Below are 22,776 nucleotides of genomic sequence, written 5' to 3'. Positions count from 1 at the left end.
GCTGCGAGTCTTTCAGGTTACAAGACGTCAACAGGCGTTGATAGGCAGGCAGAAGTGGCGTGAAACCTTCTGCTCTTGTGCTGCTTTTTAACTATAGAAACATGACACTCTTCGCCTGTCTGAAGGCTTTATGACGATAGAATGGTTTCAGGTTCTGTGTCGGGTGCTTCCCGACAACTTTCTTGTGGAGTTTTCTTGATGGGTTGTGTATTGGCTTCTGTGAAATGCCTCGAAGAGAGGACTGTGGTGTGCTGAAGACAGATGAGTGTGGTGAAAGGCGTTTGTATTCTGTTAAAAGGCGTTGGCATTGTCGTTACTGTATGATTTTGTCCTGTGACAGACAACACCGTACCTATCAGTGAACGTGTCTCCTTCAAAGACAAGAAGAACTGCTAAAGCTCTGATTTTATCTGTCAAAAATAAATGAAGTGTGGCTTAAATTTTCATCAGCGGGGCAACCGGGTTACTGACTAATTTGTGACAGAATTTGATCTTCAACGGAAGGTCAGTTTGTGCTATGGAAACACACATACTGTTTAATACCAGAGGACGAGAATACTACTTTGTGGTCTTTTCTTATGAATTTGGCTTGTGGTGAAATCAGTACATAGTCACCATGGAGACGCCTGGAGGTGCCGTTTTCGCGGTACAAGCTCGAACCTTGGTGGGTTGAGGCAAAGGAAAAGGACAATAATGTGATTTGTTTTTAGTGTTTTATTTTATTTTTTATAAAGATTGCTGGTAATCTTCGGACGCCTGTCATTAAAAGCACACACAAACGCACGCACGCATACACAGAGACAGGCAGACAGACAGACAGACACACACACACACACACTAACGGCACACACACTAACTTACACACATTCACGCACGCACGCACGCACTCACACACGCACACACACTCACAAGTCACATACACACTAACACACACACGCCACTAGTTAAAAGTGTGTTTTTGTATGTGTGTGTTTGTGTTTTTTGTTTGTTTGTTTGCTTAACGCCCAGCCGACTACGTGCTGCTTTGAAATTTAACGTGCGCCACACACAAGACAGAAGTCGCAGCACAGGCTTTATGTCTCACCCAGTCACATTATTCTGACACCGGACCAACCAGTCCTAGCACTAACCCTTATAATGCCAGACGCCAGGCGGAGCAGCCACTAGATTGCCAATTTTAAAGTCTTAGGTATGACCCGGCCGGGGTTCGAACCCACGACCTCCCGCTCACTGGGCGGACGCCTTACCACTAGGCCACCGTGTTGCGGTGTGTTTGTGTGTGTGTGTGTGTGTGTGTGTGTGTGTGTCTGCGGTGTGCTTATGTCTGTCTGTCTATTTTTCTGTCAGTCTATTTGTACATTTTCAATGTGTTTCTCCGTCTCCGTCTGTCGAGGCAAACCGCGTGTCCTTCTGTCAGTCTGTCTGTCTCTATCTCTCCCTCTCCATCTCTATCTCCCCCCCCCCCCTTCTCTCTCTCTTTCTCTTTCTCTCTCGGCTCTCTCTCTCTTTCTCTCTCTCTCTCTCTCTCTCTCTGTGTCTCTCTGTCTCTCTCTCTCTCTCTCTCTCTCTCTCTCTCTCTCTTCCTCCCTCCCCTTCATCCATCCCCTACCCTTAATTAAGTTGAATGAGTGTATACGTGATACAATCTTTGTAGCGTGTGAATAACTGCAAATATGTGCATGTGTCAACCACATCACACGTAAAATAATCAATGCTGATTGCGTGAATCATTTGATTTTCATTCAGTCTGTTTCCTTCTTTTATGGCTCACAGAGCACTATGTTTTTCTTTGCTTCCCATCTGGACGCCTGCAACGACATCCACATAAATGCTGTGCGTTTTGTGTTTCAGGAGGATTTTCTGGCCACTGACGACCTCTTCGTGGAGTATTTCAACACATACCTTGCATTGCCGGTAAGTCCAACTTTTACGCCTTCCACAGAAACAAATATGTAGCTATTTGGAAGGAATGACTTAAATGCACACTCCTTCTTGTGAAAAGTGTTTGGCTCCCATCTCAAATCTGGCTGGGATTTTTAAAATGGGTAAGACCACCCCTCCACTTGGTCACGTACCAACAAGTGACAGCCTAGCGGGGTGCTCTCTGGTCACATACCAACAAGTGACAGCCTAGCGGGGTGCTCTCTGGTCACATACCAACAAGTGACAGCCTAGCGGGGTGCTCTCTGGTCACATACCAACAAGTGACAGCCTAGCGGGGTGCTCTCTGGTCACATACCAACAAGTGACAGCCTAGCGGGGTGCTCTCTGGTCACATACCAACAAGTGACAGCCTAGCGGGGTGCTCTCTGGTCACATACCAACAAGTGACAGCCTGGCGGGGTGCTCTCTGGTCACATACCAACAAGTGACAGCCTAACGGGGTGCTCTCTGGTCACATACCAACAAGTGACAGCCTAGCGGGGTGCTCTCTGGTCACATACCAACAAGTGACAGCCTAGCGGGGTGCTCTCTGTGCACATTTGGATATTGTTTAATGAACTAATTTCGAAAATAATTTTTCAACTTTTTTAAATCAACCCAGCAAGCAGCCAGATTGTTGATTTTTGGTGTGTGTCCAAGTAAAGGGATGTTCTTATCCATATAAAAGCCGGGCTATGTTTGAGATGGTGAGCCGAACAGTGTTCACGAGTAGGAGTGTGCCTTCAAAAACACCTATCAAAGGCGTTTTCCAAACGGATGAATTCGCACAGCTTACGTTGTTGACACTTTAGTATACGCCAGCTGCGTACAAAGAATGTTTATAACGTTGGATTTCGTCGTACCACATAAGATCATGTGCTTTTATGGTCGTACCTATTGGTCAGTTCTTTTGTGCGAAATCTGGCGTGACAGTCTGAATGTGTTTGATGTAAGATTTGATGAGCTGTGGTGTGATCATTATAGTCAACAATTCATATTAAGTCCCAAACTATGCATGCAGATAAGTGTCTTGTTCATTCTGCAAACTTAAATCTAATGCAGGTTGTACTATGTAAAGAAAAATCTGTCCAATCCCTGCTTTCATCCTTTGTGATGGAAACATTACACAAACAAAGATACGGAAACACTCCCCCGATAACATACCGATAACCTATCCAACCTGCAAAGAATAAAAGAAAGCGATCGTGAAAAATCAGCCAAGAACAAAAGACCCAACGGGTTCACACACGGACAGTCGTCATACTGTACGAGGTGCACGTGTGTGTGCTTCACTCTTATCTGGTGTTTATAGGCCACTTGTGTCAAGAGACAGCTTTACGCTGCCCATTATATCTCGCTTCAACAATGAAACTGCCATCAAGGGCTTAGGAATGAGACCTACAGCCAACTTACAGCACTAATCAACTAGGGTCGAAAAGTGCAATGACAATTCTGAGAAGGTTTTGCCGTCAGACAGGTAAATGGAAGGGGAAAATATAGGATGTGCAGCTGTTTTGCACACATGAGAGAAAAACATGAATTTTTTTTAATTTATAGCGGCTGGGAAGGTTCCTTATGTTGTGATTTTATTTTCTCATTAAGGAAGGCTTTAACTCACTTTCATTATTACTTATTTTAGGTCCATCGCGTTACTCTCTCTGTGTGTCTCTCTCTCTGTGTGTCTATCTCTGTCTGTCTCTCTATCTGTCTCTGTGTGTGTGTTGTGTGTGTGTGTGTGTTGTGTGTGTGTGCGTGTGTGTGGTGTGTGTGTGTGGTGTGTGTGTGTGTGTGTGTGTGTGTGTGTTGTGTGTGTGTGTGTGTGGTGTGTGTGTGGTGTGTGTTGTGTGTGTGTGTGTGTGGTGTGTGTGTGTGTGTGTGTGTGGTGTGTGTGTGTGTGGTGTGTGTGGTGTGTGTGTGTGGTGTGTGTGTGTGTGTGTGTGGTGTGTGTGTGTGTGTGTGTGTGTGTGTCTTAACACAGTAGCGTTAGGAACCTCAATTTTTCATTGCTGTGCTTTTACGGTAGAAAGTATAAATAGGTTTCAAACACATAGTCGGTTTTCCCGCGGAGTGATATATACTTTTCTTACCCAAAACCTGAACTATCTAAGTTTTGGAGCTACACTGTGTTTAAAAAGATGTGTTGGCACATGGTTTGAGTGTTCTGATTGCTGTGAGGACATGGGTTGAGATAATAGTAGCCTCAGGAAGTCTACGAATCGAGTCAAGCGAAAACAAGCTCTCGAATCAATTTAACAACGTTGCTGATGTAACGTAACGTTTTTAGAAGCTATGTGAATGCAGGGTTCGAGTGGTCTGAACGCCATGCGCAAAGGGGTCGAGATAATAGTGTCCAAAGGAAGTCTATAGGGTTTGAGTCAAGCAAAGATACGCCGAACACAGGCACTGAGTTCCACCTGGCGTGGTGTTACGTAAGCCAGGGATCGAGTTGAAGGGATATGTCCGGTATTCTACCGGAAAACTATCGAAATGAAATTTGCAACCGGTCACACATTAGTTGCTATTTCGGTTCACCGGTGTCCTCCTGACAAATATAATGCAGTCACTGTGGTTGAGACTTGGTTTGACCGGCTGGTGTTACAGAGTGACCCGTTTCTGTCAGAGGCAGGATTTATACTTACAAAAAATACCGGTTTTCATAATGCACAGCGCGATCATGCTTAGAAGATGTAACATTTTGAACGAAGATTCACTCTGAGAGCTTTGTTGTATTCGCTTACCTTGTATCGTTTGTTCCGAACTTTCCTTCCGTATACGAAGTTCTTGAAATAATGAGCGTGACAGGTAACAGATGATCAAATATAACAACTTTTTCTATCCTTTACCATGTGTAGTGGAGGAGTGGAAGGTAGTAGAATCGAAGCCCAAGTCCAAGCGTCTTGTTTCAACTTTTTATTCAAGAAAACAATGCAAGTAAGCGTAGAGGCCGAAGGCGAAACCCGTAGACAGCAAAGCAAGTGTAGTGCCGTGTTCAGCTGCTAGGAGCGTATGCATCCTTCAGCTAACGACTAAAGGGGGGAGTTTACGTCCTCTCAGAAACTATTTCTATTTGGGACAAGAGTTGGTGATACGCTAAGGTAGGGCATCCTTCAGCCGGTGTTCGGCCTATACTTATAGCCCCGGCGCGGACCGCATTGAAAGCGCCGTCCGGCGAGAATAAAAATCGCCTGAATACAGCCAGAAACACGGAATCTGTGTTTCTTACACATGCTTTACCCTACGTTATTTAAACAAATACATAACCAATCCTAACAAACAATACATCAAATTAAAGCTACGACCTTTAGCTTTCCGTTGCAATAAATAACATTTCGTAAAATCTTATATTTATTTAGTAGGATACAAAAACAATGGTCCTAGTGAAGGCACTGAACCAACTTCAGTGCGGAAAATTACAAAACTCTCTAAACTGGAATAATGGACAAACTCATAAATCATACAGATAAAAAGAAGAACCCTAGACAAACATCATGATATGCGTTACTTGGGGGAAAATTATACATTCACTTAGTACGAAGCGGCAAAGTCCGAAAGTAAATGGAATCGGCTAAATTCCGGCGCGAGTACCTGTCTGCATAAATTAGGAATCTTTGCAGAGAAACCAAGCATCACTCATTACAACCAAATCCTTGTAAACAAACTAAGATCATATGCAACATAGGTACGGGATATGTAATAGTGATACAAAAATGACAAAACAATGATTGAAAAGACAAAGAAGAGTTGATACATGAAAACCGGTCAAGGTCAAAGTGACGCTTTGGTCAGTTCGAAGCATTATCGTAAATAACACAATAATATGCAGCCATCCAGCCTAATCAGTGACTTCTATGCAAACCTAAATATAATTAGGACAATATCAAAGATAAAAGGGACTTTGAAAGATAGAAGTTAGGTAGATATATAAAGAAAGGTATTTTATTAGAATTTGCGCCAGCAAGGTGCGCGCGCATCATCGTATCGTCTGCTATGGGGTGGGTGATCCCGTTTGTATTGTACACAAGGCTGTTTCGCTATGCGATGACTAGAGTGTTTAGGGTAGCGAAGTGCACTTGGCTACACATGACTCTCCGCAGTCGTAATTTGTCCTTCGTTGAAAACGTAACTTCTCTCTTGCAGAACATGACACAACGTAACAGGATAAAGCCTTGCCGCGGGAATGTAGCCTGAATAACACTTGATTCCTCGAAAAAATACAAGTAATAATACTTTTCTACTTCAAATACAAAAAAAAAAAGATTACCAAAGTGTGTCGACGTTGTTTTCTTTTTTTTATCACTTGTTGACTAACGAATGCATATGTTGGAGGCATGTACTAAAATCTGTTCTCAGATTGGGGGAATTTTTTCATGTGATCATTTATACCCGTGCCGATGTCACCATACCAAAGCACATAACTAGATCTATGACTGCGCAAAAATGAAGTTAAGTGTGGAGCAAACTGTGCGTTCAGTACAGATAGTTGAAAAACTGTGTCAGTGTGAAATTGGAACAGCCGGAACTGGTCAATGACAATCGCAGACCCTCCACAAATCCCTTCCTTTCCCTTCCCAAAGGAAGCATCCCAAAAGACAAATTTAAAAGAAGAGAGAGAAGCAATTAATGTCTTCAGCCGGTTTTAGCACCTGTGCCCTGACTCTTCACTGAGATAGGTGGGGACCCTCGAGACCGCTTAGCACGGCAAACACATTGAGTGTAAGTAAGGGAGAGTGCGTTTCACGACGTTCCTCACAACATTGACTGAGTCACAGGCACGTGATACTGGGTGGGTTCGGAGTTGAGGTGGCTGGGTGGGTGAGCTTTGAGCAGACAGGGGGAGAGCTCAGTCCCCCCCCTCCCTCCTGCCGTCCATCCTCACAGCCATCCAGTGCCATGTGCCTGTGGATTGAACATTCTGCGAGACTTCGTCTACCTCCAGTTGCTTTGGTTTTAATATCAACAGGTGAAGAGAAATGCATTTATTGCTCTGAAAAGGAAGATGCGATGAGAAGTTAAAATAATGTACAGTGCAGTTTGGTTGATGAAATGTTTGCAGTGGAGAGAGAGAGAGAGAGAGAAAGAGATAGAGAGGACGGGGGGGGGGGGGGGGGGAGAACGAGAGAGAGAGAGAGAGAGAGAGAGAGAGAGAGAGAGAGAGAGAGAGAGAGAGATGGGGGTTGGGGGGTGGGGGGTGGGGTGGGGGTGGTTAGGAGTAGAAAAAAAAACAATTAAAAAAAAACCCCACCAGATTTAGAGCTTTTTATAAATTTACATCATTTTACGTCATTTGGCTCCAGCTTCTCATCTTTCACTTCGCTCTCACAAATCCGATCAGCAGTTATTAGTTTACTGACAGGCTACATTGTAGATATGAGTGGGTTGTGCGTCGTAACGAAACTTTTCTCGCTTTTGAGGATGCGCTGTCCAATGATCCCCAGAGAATCTGTTATTTTATTTGTGCACTGGCTTCAAGCTCATAAATGCTTTCGGTGCAGTTAACTGTTGTACTTCCAAGAAGTCTTAAAAGCTCATTTGAGAGAAGAAGTTTGTAACTCGTAACGCAGTGTCGTTAGCCAGCAGCAAGTTTGCCTTCAGTTGGCCAAAAATGGACATCTGTCTGATCATACTACTTGTCTAGACTGAAATGAACAAATACGTTGACAAAGATGTAGTTTCATGCTTTATACCCCATCACTCTGTGCATTTGGAGAGGGGCGAATTGGCCGGGGTCAGGAGAGGTGCTTGTCTCCGTTTGTTCCTCTGGTCTAGACTGAATTTAAATGTTCCCCCAAGAGGTTTGCTTTTATGACCTTATCACTTAGTATTTTTGGAAAGGGGCGAATTTGCCGTGGTTGAGTGAGGCGCTTTTCTCCGCTTATTCCTTTGCTCCATACATAATGTATATTTTTTTTGCTCCCCCAGAGTTTTCCCGAGCCGCTGTGTTTCAAAAAGGAGAGCGGGGGATTCGAGGTGGTTGTCTCCGTTTGTTCCACTGGTCTAAACTGAATTTCTATTCTATTTTTCTTCCACCAGAGTTTTCCCGAGCCGCTATGTTTCAACAAGGAGAGCGGGGGGTTCGAGGTGGTGAGCGAGGCGCGGCACGCCCTGGCCCAGCAGATCAAGGCCGCTATCCGATCCCAGCGCCGCACGCCCAACATCTACCGCGTTGCCAAGCGACACGCCTTCATCGACATCCCCCTCATCCCCATCGTCACCCCTGACGGCCCCGAGAAGATGGAGATTGACACGTCTTTCAGCGTCACGGTGAGTGTGCACTTGCTTTTATAATGATCAGACGGGAACCAGCAGCTTCTTTGATTGACTCGTGGTAACGACAATCGTGGTTTTTTTTAATCGATGGGTCAGCCTATGACACCTTTGAACGGCACGCCAAAAATCCAACGGGTCAATTTACCGACTCTAAAGTAAAAAGAAATAATCATGTTAACCGATGGCTGACTCTTGGCTTTAGCCCTGAAGGTCGGACAGGAGTCAGTTATTGATCATTGACATATATATAAAAGTGTGAAATGACCGCTCTTTCAAAGTGGAGATGGGTTGACTGCAGAACTATCACTATCACTTTCGCTATCATTGCTATTTTTCTGAAGTCTCTTAGAAACAAAACTCAACATTGTGAAATTACGCTCGTATCTCCAAATAGAGAGAGGTTAGATAGAAGTTCAGACTAAGTACATGCATTACTTAGAAGCTTTTGTCAACCTGAACACTGCTTGGGCAGGTCTCTATGCATCCCTTAAGCCTTTCATTAACTTGGATCTACTACCCGGAGCACGCCGCACGTAGTGAAAGTCGACTTATAGGGGGTAAAAAATCAAGGGTCTGCCAAATTAAGGGTGGCCTTAACCATAACACTTCATCCATTATATTTCAGACGCTGAACAAGGAGCAAGGCATCCACTGGGTGAAAGCCGAGCGACTGCCGACCTTCCTGAACAGCGACTGTTACTTTGAGTACCGACTGGGCAACGTGCTGTCCCAGGTCAAGCTAATGGACACCAAGGGTCACTTCATCCTCACCAAGATCGACTACACGCCCAGGCCTCAGAAGACTAAGAAAAAGCAGGAAGAGGTAGAGTGGATGCGATTTCTTGTGTGTTTTCCTTCTCTTTGAGAGGGGTGGGGGGGGGGGGGGGGGGGGGGGGAGGGGAGTGGGGTGTTTTTTGTTGTTGTAGTTGCTGTAAAGCCTGTCATTTATTGGGTGAAGTCGACTTGATACACGAAGCTATAGCACTGCATTTTTGGTAAATAGACTTCGCGCAGTCTTCGCGAAGACGACATCGGGCGCAATTTAGGACAGGCTTGAAGTTAAGTACACGACATGCCCAGAGTACACGTTTATACACGTGCAAATGGAGCTTGGACAAAGAACAGAAAAAAACCAGCTAATAGATCAAGGTGTGCTTGTAAACAGTACTAGGACCATGTTCCTTTCTCTAGGAGAGGTGTGTACACAAACAAAAAATAGAGCTGGGTTAATCAGGGCAACCACAGTGAAGTGACTGTTCACAACGCCAGAAATAACAGCATTGCATGATAACAGCATTTTTTAAAAAAATGTTTGCAGGTGAAAGTGGACCTAAAGGAAGTGTACATCAAGAACATGTTCGTGTCGTTGGGAGACACGTCCACCCAGAACACGGATAGCTGGTTCAGTCAGGCCAAAATGGCGCACCTGGAAGAGACGACCTACGTGTCCCTGTCTCGCCCCGTCAGTGCCTCCAGGCCTATCATGTCCACATCCTCCTCTGCTCGTCCTGCTAGCGAAAATTACAGGTGAGAAACCTCTCGTAGGTTAAAGGAGGCTGTTTTTTGGTTCAAGCGTGTTTTATTTACTTTACTCTATACAATTGTTATCACAAAAAAACCATATGGAACGATAACAAGAAAAGTGCTTAAGGACACGTTCTAAAAAATAATAAGCAATGCACATTGACGATTACAACATGGCAAACAAGTGATATCATCATCACTTAACTTTCATAGTATGCCATTAAGAGGTTGGTTTTTGCTTTTAACGTCCGTTCAACCTAAATGGCTATGCAGGACCGAGGTTAAAGGAGCATTTAAACATGAAGATTAAAGCTTTCGGTCCTCAAATCAAATGCTACTTGAAGGGAAATACCAGCGTGCGCTCAGCATCATTTTTTTAGAAGCAGACAGCATAACCGCTTTTGGAAACAAAATCCTTGGGAGTGATGCAAAGCTGAAGAAATATTGTTTTCAATTTGTGAAAATGGAGACACACCAAAAATCAAATCCCACGTTCCACATGAAACAGCCACACTGTTGACTTTTAGCGGGTATTCAATTAAGCCGATGGATAAGGGATGTGATGGGGAAGGGTTAGGGGGTAGAGAGAGGATGTTACTAGTTTTGGATGTAAAGTCCTGTGTGGTTTCGTGATGATTTTCACGATGATTTCCACGGAAAGGGGTGAATCTTCAAGACAACACCAAACAACCCTTTACTAATTTTTGTCAGGGCACTACGACAGCGGCCCGACAGCGGTATCAGCAGCGTAGGCAGTCCGCAAAAGTCTTCCGTTTTCTCCAGCCCTTACTTCGGCAGCTACGGTGCCATGCCCCTTGATGAGTTCAGCATGCCACGCTCCAACACAGCCGGGTCCCTGAAGCCGGTGACCCCGCGACCCAGTGACCCAGTTTGTGTGACAGATGACGACGGGGAGCAAGTGCTGAGCAGTGTCGTCTACGCTTATCCTAAGGTAGGAGAAGGATTATACTTTTTTACAACTTCTTTTTTTGTGGGATTCGAACTTATTTTACTTTAATATACCTTTGGTCAATCTTTTGACAAGTAGCAGGTACACCTCCGCTCAATACGTCCTTGATATTTCGTGTCGTCACTCACGTCGAGACAGGGACATGTTGGACAGTTCTCGAGAAAAGCGAGTATTCTTACATAGTGTCCGTCAGAAAAGGACTGTTCAGCTGGTTGTTCAACCAGCCGAATATATTCCCATAAAGCAATGCTCTGACGTCGCCACCTTAACGTTTTTAACGCCCGACCCCACCCCCCCCCCACCCCCAACCCCCACCCCCCACGCACACACACGCTCAACGCGTCAAAACTCTGTTTCTACCCACACAGGACGAAAGCATAGGCTCCGAGTCCGGCATGGGCGACGTTAGTGAGATGGACAATGACCTCGACAACGACGACACCGCCCTGACCAGCGACGGCGAACTGCAATCCCTCACCTCCGGCAAGGAGGAGGAAGAGGATGAGGAGAGGGCCGAGAGCAAGCAGAGCGTGGTGGTCCACAGTGTGGATGAGCTGAGTGCTGTCATTGTGGGAGCCGTCATGAAGAAGGCCATGGCAGACGTGGCTAAGATCGAGCAGTCCGTCATCGAGAAGGACCCTCGCATCAGCAAGGTCTTCCCTAACGCGGCGTACGTTTTTACTTGCTTTTGTTCTTTCTTTTTCTTGGATTCTTTATTTTAAATAAACTCGAAGTTTTGGGGACTTTTTTCAATGCACAATTTTCTTGGTGAAGTGGTGCACGCCGCAATTATTTTGATAGAGTAGTTCTTGCCATACATTTGAACACGTGTGTGGATTTTCAGCATAAGTTGATTGATTGCCGCACATTAGACAGTACTCTAATACATTTTTGACGAAGCCAACAATCTTAAAGAAGCAGTTCTTGGTCTATAATTGAAGGTCCCAGGTTTCTTCTCTGTTACGGCCGGAATTTCGATGTGTATGTCTGTATGTATGTCTATCTATTCCTATCAAAATTGCGCGTGCTACTCTCTGTTTACTAATAACTGTTCTTCACACACACACACACAACACTCCAACCAGGCACAAAGACAAGAACACAGCAAAGCCCTTTGCCCCTGCACCTCTATTAAAGTATTCAATCACAACATAAACATATTATTCTACATCCATTCTACAGATCACTTTCGCTCAACATGAAAGTCCTATTTCTGTCAACATACAGAAATCAAACATGACAAAATTACATACATGTTATTATGTCATGCAATATACAGTTCTCGTGCACACACGTATAATACTTGAGGCTTTGTTCCGTGAAAGCCCGTCTGTCTCAAAACACACGAAGACACTGTCTCAAACAATTCTTCTGTTACTATTCAGTTCTGTTATACACAGATAACAAACCCCACGACGCTCGACGTCTCGTGGTTATTCACTCGGGAAACGTATCTGTGCAGCTATCACGCTGGTTAAATTCTCTCAGTCGTACTCACAGTATACAGTGGCACACACTGCTTCACCCCACCCACACAACTGTCTCGTGTGGTGGAATGGGACGGGGTTCCCGTTACGCAGCGCTTCACGCTGTCTTTCCCTCCAGCGTCTCCACAGCCCTCGGCTGGAGCATGAGGGCAGAACCTCCCGTCTCGTTCCCGCTTCCGCGACTGCTCTCAGCCCGGGATATCTCCGGAACCCACTCGGCCCGGGGTGCTAAAAAACACAAGTTTAAACTACCATAAGTCTCCATACTTGAATAAACTTTTATAACGTTCTTTATCACTACCGTCAACTATCTTATGCGGTTACAGTATATACACCCGCTAACTCATAAGCGAATTCATTTCCGAAAAACATGTAAACATTCCATTTTCCACAATGGCTGACAACCGCGCACGTTTTTCAGTTAATTCACACATGACTCTCCCGGTCATTTCTCAAGTCAATATTTCCGAGCAAAATAATATCTCCGAGTAAAATATCAATTCAATAAATACCTGTAAACACAGCAGCTGAATCTACTGATTCAGTAACCGCGACACGAGTCTCCAAAGGACCTCTAGCGCCCGGTGAGCAACTTTACAACTGGGAGACACGTCTGCTCCTGTCGACAGTCTGCAAAGCTCTGAGCCTGTATTATCTTTACAGCGCCCCCTCGGTCTATACTCTGCTCTGATTGGTCACCGACACTACTGCAATGCGTCAGTGACGTCACTGTACGGTGTCCACTCAAAGTTCGTGACCCATAAATTCTGTACACCTGAGTCACATAATTCCAATATACACTATGTGCAAATCCGTTTGTCACATTACCCCCTCCTCCCAGAAAAAAATGACCGACCGAGGTTATTTTTTCTTAAGGATAATAGGCAAAAGAGGGTAACTACTTTACTGAACTGCAATCTTCATACCAGTTTCCTCTAGGGATCAAAATTGTCGCACCTGACATTAGAAACAAACTTTCTAATCCACTAACAGCTATTCAAACAAGCTCAAAACGACACCGCTGGTATACACAATTCATTGTCATCCAAGGCATGCACAATTTTGTCATCCAAGGCATGCACAATTTACTGTCACATATGTTTAACAACACTACTTTATGTCCGATAAAGTACTTCTTCCTTCTCTTGGAAGATTTCACTGAGTTTTTCTATTAACTCACAATTTCCAGTCATGTTGCTTTCCAGCTCAAACATGTAATGTCTTTCTTTAGCATCTTCAATTTTCATATCTTGAGTCTACGACTCTTCCAACATAGTACTACGACTTATGTTCCTGATGCTAAACAAGCAAGTAGTCAAAATCAAGCAAACCATTTTCTTGACCTCTTTCTGCGATTGCCACCATGGCGTACAGCAGCAGTAGTCTCAATCGACCTACTCTTTCCACTCGCAGGCAGTGAAAAACCACGTTTTAATCTGTTCAGTTCAGCACGCAACTGACTGAGTTCTTCTCGAACAACTGCCAAGTCCTGATTCAAACACGCAACCTTCTGATCTGGAGTCAGAATCACAGGTTTATCAGGAGGGTTTCTTCTCTTTTCCTGCGCACGATTAGTACGAGCCGTAACCCCCTCAGCTTCAGGACAACAGTCTGCACCCCCTGAAATCCCCGGAATGTTGCCTATGATCAAATCAGCGACAGGATCATTCAGGACGCAACAAACCATTTCTCCCGAAACATAAGGTGTCTCAACTTTAACTTTCGCCTGAGGATAAGTAAGGACCTCCCCACCAAATGTCTTACAAGTGACCTTTCTACTGACCAACTGGTCTTTTGACACCAATCCACTACGCACTCCAGAAATCGTAGAACCTGAGTCTCGAAGTACTGTACACTCACTCCCGTTGACACTACCATGTTCCAACTTCAGACTTCCAACATCCTGAGTAATTGGTGAAACGACTTCCGCAACAGCAGAATTTCCTGAAACACAAATGTCTGCGACAACAGCATTTCCTGACTCGACTCGCTCATATATACCTGATTCAATCAGATACTTCGGACAAGACCACCTGTCATGGCCGTCAATCCCACAAATCAGACAAGGGTTCTGAGGGTGTGTCCGTAAGGGACACTGAACTGACCAATGTCCTTTCTCATGACATAACAGACAAGTATCTCCGCTCCGGGAAGTACCACCTCTGCGACCACCAGTACGATTGCGTCTACTTCCACGAGGATAGTATGTATTACCTTGTGACTGTGCCTGAGCATCGGACGTACCTCTGCCATAGCTCCAGTTACCTTGTCTACGACCCGCAAAACTGGAACCATACCTCTGAGACTGCGGACTACCTCTCCGATTATTGCTTTGTGAAAAAGCAGCTGCAGCGTACTCTTCGTGACTACACGAACCTGCAGAAAAAATGGTGGGCCCAGACTTTCGTGACAAGTTTTTTCCAGGTCTCGCTAAGCGATAGCTCTCGGCAGCTTTGACCATTTCATCCAAAGTAACTAAACCTCGTTCCCGAATGAAAGTAGCTAAGTCAGCTGAAACGCTTTCAAGGAATTGTTCTCCCAGAAACAAGTTCACTAAACCCTCAACATCTGTGGTTATGTCAGATAGCGCAACCCAACGATCAAACAGTCGTCGTAACTCAATCCCAAAAGTTTGGAACGGTTCCTTTTCACTTGGACGGATATTACGGAGTTTTTGCCTGAATGTCTCAGACGTGCACTGAAATTTCTTCAGCAAGTTTTCTTTCAAACATTGGTATGTTAGTTCACCAGCAGCAGCAAGGCTATGGTATAGGTTTAATGCATTGCCCTCTAAAAGAGCAGACAAGTACGTGATCCACCTTGTCTCTTCCCATCCCAGAGATTTTGCATGAGTTTCAAATCGGAACAAGTATGAGTCTATATCATCTTGCTGTTCCCTGAATGCAGGGAGCCTGGGGTAAACAGGGCGAGCACCAATATTAGTGTGAGAATCCCGACCATTTTGCGGTCCACGCGACCCAGCACTAATTTCAGCCTGCCTAATCTCAAGCTCTCTTTGCTTTAACTGGTGTTCTCTCTCTTTGTCTCTTTCTTCCCGGTCCAATTCTTTTTGTCTTCGACTTTCTTCCATTTCCAATTCTTTTTGTCTTCGACTTTCTTCAATTTGTGCATCTTCCCTTTCTTTTTCTTTTTTCTCTCCAAACGATCAAAACTCTCTTTCACGTATTTCTCGCGTTTATCTGCAGCCAGACCCAAAGTCTCTGCCTGTTTAACGAACACCGGAATTTCGATGTGTATGTCTGTATGTATGTCTATCTATTCCTATCAAAATTGCGCGTGCTACTCTCTGTTTACTAATAACTGTTCTTCACACACACACACACAACACTCCAACCAGGCACAAAGACAAGAACACAGCAAAGCCCTTTGCCCCTGCACCTCTATTAAAGTATTCAATCACAACATAAACATATTATTCTACATCCATTCTACAGATCACTTTCGCTCAACATGAAAGTCCTATTTCTGTCAACATACAGAAATCAAACATGACAAAATTACATACATGTTATTATGTCATGCAATATACAGTTCTCGTGCACACACGTATAATACTTGAGGCTTTGTTCCGTGAAAGCCCGTCTGTCTCAAAACACACGAAGACACTGTCTCAAACAATTCTTCTGTTACTATTCAGTTCTGTTATACACAGATAACAAACCCCACGACGCTCGACGTCTCGTGGTTATTCACTCGGGAAACGTATCTGTGCAGCTATCACGCTGGTTAAATTCTCTCAGTCGTACTCACAGTATACAGTGGCACACACTGCTTCACCCCACCCACACAACTGTCTCGTGTGGTGGAATGGGACGGGGTTCCCGTTACGCAGCGCTTCACGCTGTCTTTCCCTCCAGCGTCTCCACAGCCCTCGGCTGGAGCATGAGGGCAGAACCTCCCGTCTCGTTCCCGCTTCCGCGACTGCTCTCAGCCCGGGATATCTCCGGAACCCACTCGGCCCGGGGTGCTAAAAAACACAAGTTTAAACTACCATAAGTCTCCATACTTGAATAAACTTTTATAACGTTCTTTATCACTACCGTCAACTATCTTATGCGGTTACAGTATATACACCCGCTAACTCATAAGCGAATTCATTTCCGAAAAACATGTAAACATTCCATTTTCCACAATGGCTGACAACCGCGCACGTTTTTCAGTTAATTCACACATGACTCTCCCGGTCATTTCTCAAGTCAATATTTCCGAGCAAAATAATATCTCCGAGTAAAATATCAATTCAATAAATACCTGTAAACACAGCAGCTGAATCTACTGATTCAGTAACCGCGACACGAGTCTCCAAAGGACCTCTAGCGCCCGGTGAGCAACTTTACAACTGGGAGACACGTCTGCTCCTGTCGACAGTCTGCAAAGCTCTGAGCCTGTATTATCTTTACAGCGCCCCCTCGGTCTATACTCTGCTCTGATTGGTCACCGACACTACTGCAATGCGTCAGTGACGTCACTGTACGGTGTCCACTCAAAGTTCGTGACCCATAAATTCTGTACACCTGAGTCACATAATTCCAATATACACTATGTGCAAATCCGTTTGTCACATTCTCCCTGCCAGATTTTGGAGAAAAAACCCGACACTTAGTGATTATTGTGATGTTGACATTGTTGCATATTCGGGAAACGATTTCATATTCATGTTCAAATTTCACTTCCCTTAGATACGCTCACATCTCCACGGACATGCTAGACAACATCATAGTCATCGAGAATCCACCCCAACAAGAACAACATCAACAACCGCCACAACAACACCAACAGCAAGCACACGTTGCGCCAGGCGGCGATCACGGGGCCAGGGAGACGAAGAAAGTGCCGAAAGGCAAAGCTGACGACAACGAAAGTGACGTAGACTCTCTACTGGACAGCGAGGAGGACTACGAGGAAGATGACGTCAATTTCTTCCGACGTCACAAGCGGAAAAGGACCTACAACCTCTCGACGCGAAAGGGGTTACAGCAGTTCAAGCGCTTCTTGAGAGGAACGGCTGGAGAGAACATGTTTTACTTGTGGACGGACATTGACAAACTCGTGCTGGTCACTTCGGAGGAAGAGGAGGCACGGTAAGTAAAATCTTGTGTGTATGGGTATAAACGACAAAGACAAGCTACTCTAAAAGGAGTACCGACTCAAAGTGCCAAGACCATAAATCTCAAATGATGCATGTGACATGTTATTTTTGAATCATTCTACAAGTTTCAAGAGAAAGATATCAAACTGTGAGAGGTATCCTCGCATGTGTACAATCTGTATAAGGTAGTTGTTTCGCGTTATGAAATCGAAGGTGTTTGTCTGTTTGTTTTAATAGTGTTCGTTATCTCGCTTGTTTACCATTGTATTTATTTTATCCGAGCGCCTTTTTATGGACTCCTGATATCAGTTTCCCACTAGTCGTCCGCATTTTCCGAGCCGAGCAAAAACAAGTTGTTTTCTTACATGATATACCACATTTGCCTACAGTTACTTTGTGCAAAGCTTCTTTTAAAAATAACTTCCCTTGTTTCTTATTCATGCGTCGAAGGTCGACCGTTAGTAACTGTAACCAACAAAAAAACTTACATCTTTCCCTACAGGTATCTAAGCGGGATGCGGGAGAAGTATCACAAGCACGGCGCCCCCTACGAGCTGACTTCCGAGTTCAAAGCCTCGCTTGGTCTCAGTGAACCCAGTCAGTGGACCGTGGAAAAGCTGCAGGCTGTTCAGTGCCGCGTGGCGGATCCCCTCGTCTTGTACTGGTCAGTTTCGGATGACTGAATGGGTTGATGTATTTGGGTAGATGATTGGCTGGGAGCATGGATGACTTGCTGAGTGCATGGTTGACTGGCTGAGTACATGGATGGATGGATATATGGATGTGTGTTATGAGTGTGTGTAGGTGGATGGGGTTGAAGGCTGGGTGGGTTTGAAGTTTAGTCAGATAGATGGATAGGAGTGACGGATGGTAAACTGTAATGGTGCAAGCAGATGTTGTGTATAATTGTATGGATGGAATTATAAGTAGGGAGATGACGTGAGGACGATGGATGGATGGATGGATGGATAAGTGGATGGCTGGATGAATAGTTGTTTTGGGTAAGGACGAATGGACTGCGGGGTAGATGGATTAAATGACATGTAAAAAAAAAGGGAATAACAGGAAGAAAGAATTTGTATAAGGCTGTACTGTATTGATGGCTGGGTGGGTTTGGGCTGTGGACAATTGTTAAACCGACTTTTTTTGCTGACATTACCAGTTCCAAACAGCAAAATAATTTAAAAAAAAATTCCTTTCCTGTTCAGGGCACCACGGTTCCTGCTGAAACAGCTGTACAAGAGCAACCCGGCCAGGTACCAGCAGTATCAGGAGCAGCATTTGAACCTCCTGCCCCGCAAGGAGGTGTACCCCAATCCCCCCACCATGACCCTCCTCCCCCTCCGCCCCAAGTCTTGCTACCCCAAGCTTCAGCAACATCGCATCGTGGTGCAAGACGTGAGTTTGTTCATTACTAAAATATACACCACTACGGAAAGTTTAAAGCAAAAAGGTATTATCGTGCATGATTTCAAGGTCTCAAGGTTTTAGTTTATTATGGGCTTTGAAGCAATACATTATTCACATAATTATGTGTAACATAATTATGTTGCACAGATTTAGTGGTTCAATTTGTTGTTTAAACTATCATGTTACATGTAGCGTGTGGTAGACTGATTTCAGAGTTTTAGAATTTGCGACACAGAATACAAAGTTGAGCGCAACTGCATAACCGTTAAGAAGTGGATATGGTCGCTTGCAACTGTTTCGTTTGACGTATTTTACAGCCAATACAGAAATTGTCTGCTCTCTTCCAGCTGTGGGAACGGGAACCAAGGGTGGAAGAAACACTGCCGCTGACGACACCCCGGGTGGGAATGAGACGGGTACACGGTCCCTCTGCCATCAAGCCACCCACCCCTCCCCGACCGGGGACGGAAGTGACGAAGAAGAAGCCTCGAGAACTCCTGATGGCTCACCTGAAAGCTCACGACCATCTGTCAAAGCTGGAAGTGTCTGGGTCATCTGGTACGCCAGGGTGAGTTTAGCTTGTAGGTGTCTGTACTACATGTTATCATAAATCGAATATAACCGGAAGGCGACAACCAGAAGGCGACAACCGAATTACGACAGCCGATGACACTTTTTTTTCATACCATAAGACGACCACTGTGTCACGCTTAAGCGTGTGGGGGTGAGGGTGTAGAATTACTGTGAAGAATATAGTGGCCGTGAGTAGGCCGCACTGATCAACAATTTTCAGTTAACCCGTCGCCGGAGGGGCGATAACATGCTAAAGATAAGTGAAAATGAATTAAGAAGCTATTCCATCGGGATTTGTGTAGATCTACTGGCACACCTGAGTAAATGCGTCTGCAAGACTGGTTGGATTTTCAGGCGTGTATTCTTGTGACATCACCTTCTTGGGGACTGCGTTTGTAAACTCTGCTTCTCTGGGATTTAGCTTCTTTCTGTTTTGCTCTCCGTATGTTTAGGGTTGTTGTTGTTGTTTTGTTGTTTTGTTTTTGTTGTTGCTTTTTTGTCTCTATGTAACTGTGTGTTTTGCCTGTCTGTTGGTGTGCGTGTCTCTGTCCCTATGCCCTTGACTTTTTATGATCGCCTACTAGTCTGCCATTCTGAAAATCAAAAACCCCATGAACTTCATAATTTTGTTTCATAATATCTATTAAGCCACAGCAAACCGTCGTCGGCCAAGTCACGCCCAAAGTCGTCCAAGGCCCCCTCCCTGCCCACTGTACCAGGTAGACGTGCCACGTCACCTGGATCAGACTCTGCAGAATCTTGGGACAACGCCTCCGTCGCTTCCTTGGATCGAGCACAGGTGAGGGTCATTTTATTATTAAACAAATACACATAGTCATACCACAATTAAAGTCGCCAAAATAAAGAGGTACAGTTTTGTAATGCAGAACCGCTACATTTGGAAATTATTACTTTCTTTTTGACTAAAACCCCCAAATCAATGAACCAACCAATGAATCGATGAATAAATCAAGCAAAAAATGCGAGCAAGCAACACAAATTCAGCCGGACGAGCGTGCAATATTGATAAAAACTCTTAAAAAATAATTGAAAAATGTAAGAAAGAAGAAACATAGACGGAAACTTGAGATAAGGGATAACGAGCAGGGAGTATTGGCCTTTCTCTTTAGTTTCTCTTCATTATTTCAACGCAAAATTATTGCAAATAAGTGTTCGCATACAAGGTTCATTTCCATACATTTTCAAGGCCACCAACGGCAAAGTAGAACTTTTCGTGAAAACCTAGCACACTTCGCAGTCATATCACAGCACATAATTATATCGCAAATCTTACATGCCACATTGTATTCTTGAGCCTGAGCATACGGCATAAATAAATCCCTGCGCCTTGAATATGTGCGCGATATAAATTGCATTAAAAAAAAAAAAATCCCTGCGCTTAGAACTGTACCCACGGAATACGCGCGATATAAGCCTCATATTGATTGATTGATTGATTGAAGCAATTTTTGTTTACGGCCTTTCATTCTAAAAACTTAGTCAACCAGTCATACTTATTTCGAACGCTGTGCTCATCCAGAAGGATCGCCTGAACTCCGCAACGGTCAGCAGCGAGGACAAGAGGTCAAGGCCACGGACTGCGCCCTCCCAACGAGTGTCTAGTGCTGCCAGTGGCAGGAGCAGCTCGTCCCAGTTTGAAGGAGGTCGTCGATTGGAAGCGCTGCTTCAGGCTCTGTACCACGAGAAGGACTCTGGCCACTTCTTCAGGGCTTTCCTCAGGAAGTCCAACAACAAGGTGGGTTGTTGGTTGTGTTGTTGGTTGTGTTGTTGATAGGATATTTTTGGTTGTAACGTTTATGTTGTTGCAGAGATTCTAAAATCTGGATTGTTGGATGAAGATTAGCGAGAAAGGATGGAAGATTCATTCATCGGTAAAGACATTGGTAACGGGATGTTCAAAACAGTTCTCCCTGCTTGTCTGAAAAGTTATTGTTCTGTTTTGCTAATTCTTCGTTTTGTATTATTTTGTATTTTTATGTGTCTGCGTTTATCATACTACTTCTGACCTATATCGTGTAGACATGTTTATGGTGCCTGTGGCGGGATCTTTTAATTACATGACTACTATCATTTTAAGCGGTTTCTATGGTCTTTTATGTCAGATCAGAAGCAGACTCGATTGTCACGTGGATGCTTAAACGATTTTGATGAACAGATGGATGGTTTGCTTGGTTCGCTGGCTAGTTGCTTGGTTGCTTGGTTTGATTTGATTGATTGATTGATCGACAGAGATGGCTGGACGCAGCTCAGTTCTGGGAAGATGTACAGGAATACAGGATGATGTTCTACCAGGATGCCATGGACCTCTTTGTTGTGAAGAAACATGCACAGGTAAGTGGAATGCAAAGTAAACTTTCTTCCTCATCGTGTATGCTAATCAAGCATAGCTGGACAGCGCTGGTTGCCGGGCAGAGAAAGAAACCGAGCAAGAAATACAGAGAGAGAGAGAGAGAGAGAGAGAGAGAGAGAGAGAGAGAGAGAGAGAGAGAGAGAGAGAGAGAGAGAGAGAGAGAGAGAGAGAGAGAGAGAGACTCAGACTCAGACTCAGAACTTTATTACAAAAGGATAAAGGTTTTAGGCAAAGCCTATTCTTCCAACCTGAGAGAGAGAGAGAGAGAGAGAGAGAGAGAGAGAGAGAGAGAGAGAGAGAGAGAGAGAGAGAGAAAGAGAGAGAGAAAGAGAGAGAGAGAGGATTGGCCAGACATACACATACAGACAGACAGACAGACAGACAGACAGACAGACAGGCAGGCAGGCAGGCAGGCAGGCAGGCGTACAAAGACACTGACACACAGACAGGTACAGACAGAGCTAGCAAAAAGACAACCTCCCCACAAATCTAGCATCCACTTTGTCGTCGTTTTTAGGGGATTTACTCCAAGTACATAGTATCGGGAGCCCCGCGGAACATCGGATGTCCCACCCAAGTACGGCTAGACGTGTTGCAGTGTCTGGTACCACCTCAAGAGGAACTCTTTGACCTGGCGGAGGAGGAAGCCCTGAAGACACTCTACACCGCCTGGATGACTGGTCTTACTACAGACATGCAGACTTACAGCAAGGTAGGAATCTGGAAAAATGCCCTTTTATCAAGTTTTCTTCAGTGAGATTTTGGTGGGGCAGAGTCACGATCGTTGAATGTTTGTTTTGTTTTTAATGAGAAACTACTTGTGTTGTCAGATTCTGAATTTGTTAAGAAAAAAGAAGTTCGGAAAAAACAAAGCTTGACAAAGCGTAAATTAAGGTAGTCTCTACAAGGCCAATCAAACAAGAAACCAACATTCTTTTTACATCACCACTTACTAACGAGACAGCACTTTACTTCTGTGAGATGATACTGTTCTTCAAAAACTTGTAATTTCTACCTCTCTAACCTTCTCTCTCCCAAGGTCACTTTGTGAAATTTGATTTAGATACGTCTTATTACATATGTTTACATAAGCTTTACGAAAAGTTGTAACTGTATATCTTACCCCCTTTCCAGGGGCCAA

The 22,776-nt window shown here is 44.5% G+C and overlaps 1 protein-coding gene and 2 long non-coding RNA genes across 4 annotated transcripts in view; 1 reads left to right on the top strand and 2 right to left on the bottom strand.

Moving 5' to 3' along the window:
• Positions 1–22,776, top strand: part of LOC138966518 (regulator of G-protein signaling 22-like) — an 89,189-nt gene that overhangs the window by 24,860 nt on the left and 41,553 nt on the right. For both annotated transcript variants that reach the window (XM_070338782.1, XM_070338783.1), the window contains exons 4-17: positions 1,852–1,914; positions 7,954–8,184; positions 8,816–9,013; positions 9,509–9,717; positions 10,426–10,666; positions 11,053–11,354; positions 16,872–17,273; positions 17,784–17,945; positions 18,490–18,679; positions 19,039–19,259; positions 19,913–20,063; positions 20,805–21,020; positions 21,515–21,616; positions 22,153–22,347. In XM_070338782.1, coding sequence (XP_070194883.1) covers positions 1,852–1,914; positions 7,954–8,184; positions 8,816–9,013; positions 9,509–9,717; positions 10,426–10,666; positions 11,053–11,354; positions 16,872–17,273; positions 17,784–17,945; positions 18,490–18,679; positions 19,039–19,259; positions 19,913–20,063; positions 20,805–21,020; positions 21,515–21,616; positions 22,153–22,347 — 2,883 coding nt within the window. The remainder of the gene's footprint in view (positions 1–1,851; positions 1,915–7,953; positions 8,185–8,815; positions 9,014–9,508; positions 9,718–10,425; positions 10,667–11,052; positions 11,355–16,871; positions 17,274–17,783; positions 17,946–18,489; positions 18,680–19,038; positions 19,260–19,912; positions 20,064–20,804; positions 21,021–21,514; positions 21,617–22,152; positions 22,348–22,776) is intronic.
• On the bottom strand, positions 11,794–15,310 carry LOC138966520 (uncharacterized). The gene is made up of 2 exons (XR_011455708.1): positions 12,684–15,310; positions 11,794–12,399 (listed from the first exon to the last, which is right to left on the bottom strand). It is a non-coding gene; the product is annotated as an uncharacterized lncRNA (long non-coding RNA).
• Positions 15,554–16,753, bottom strand: LOC138966521 (uncharacterized). Its single transcript, XR_011455709.1, has 2 exons — positions 16,444–16,753; positions 15,554–16,159 (listed from the first exon to the last, which is right to left on the bottom strand). It is a non-coding gene; the product is annotated as an uncharacterized lncRNA (long non-coding RNA).

The sequence above is a fragment of the Littorina saxatilis genome, linkage group LG5 (assembly GCF_037325665.1).
Source record: "Littorina saxatilis isolate snail1 linkage group LG5, US_GU_Lsax_2.0, whole genome shotgun sequence".
NCBI classification, from domain to species: domain Eukaryota; kingdom Metazoa; phylum Mollusca; class Gastropoda; order Littorinimorpha; family Littorinidae; genus Littorina; species Littorina saxatilis.
This window is presented reverse-complemented; position numbering and strand designations above follow the sequence as displayed.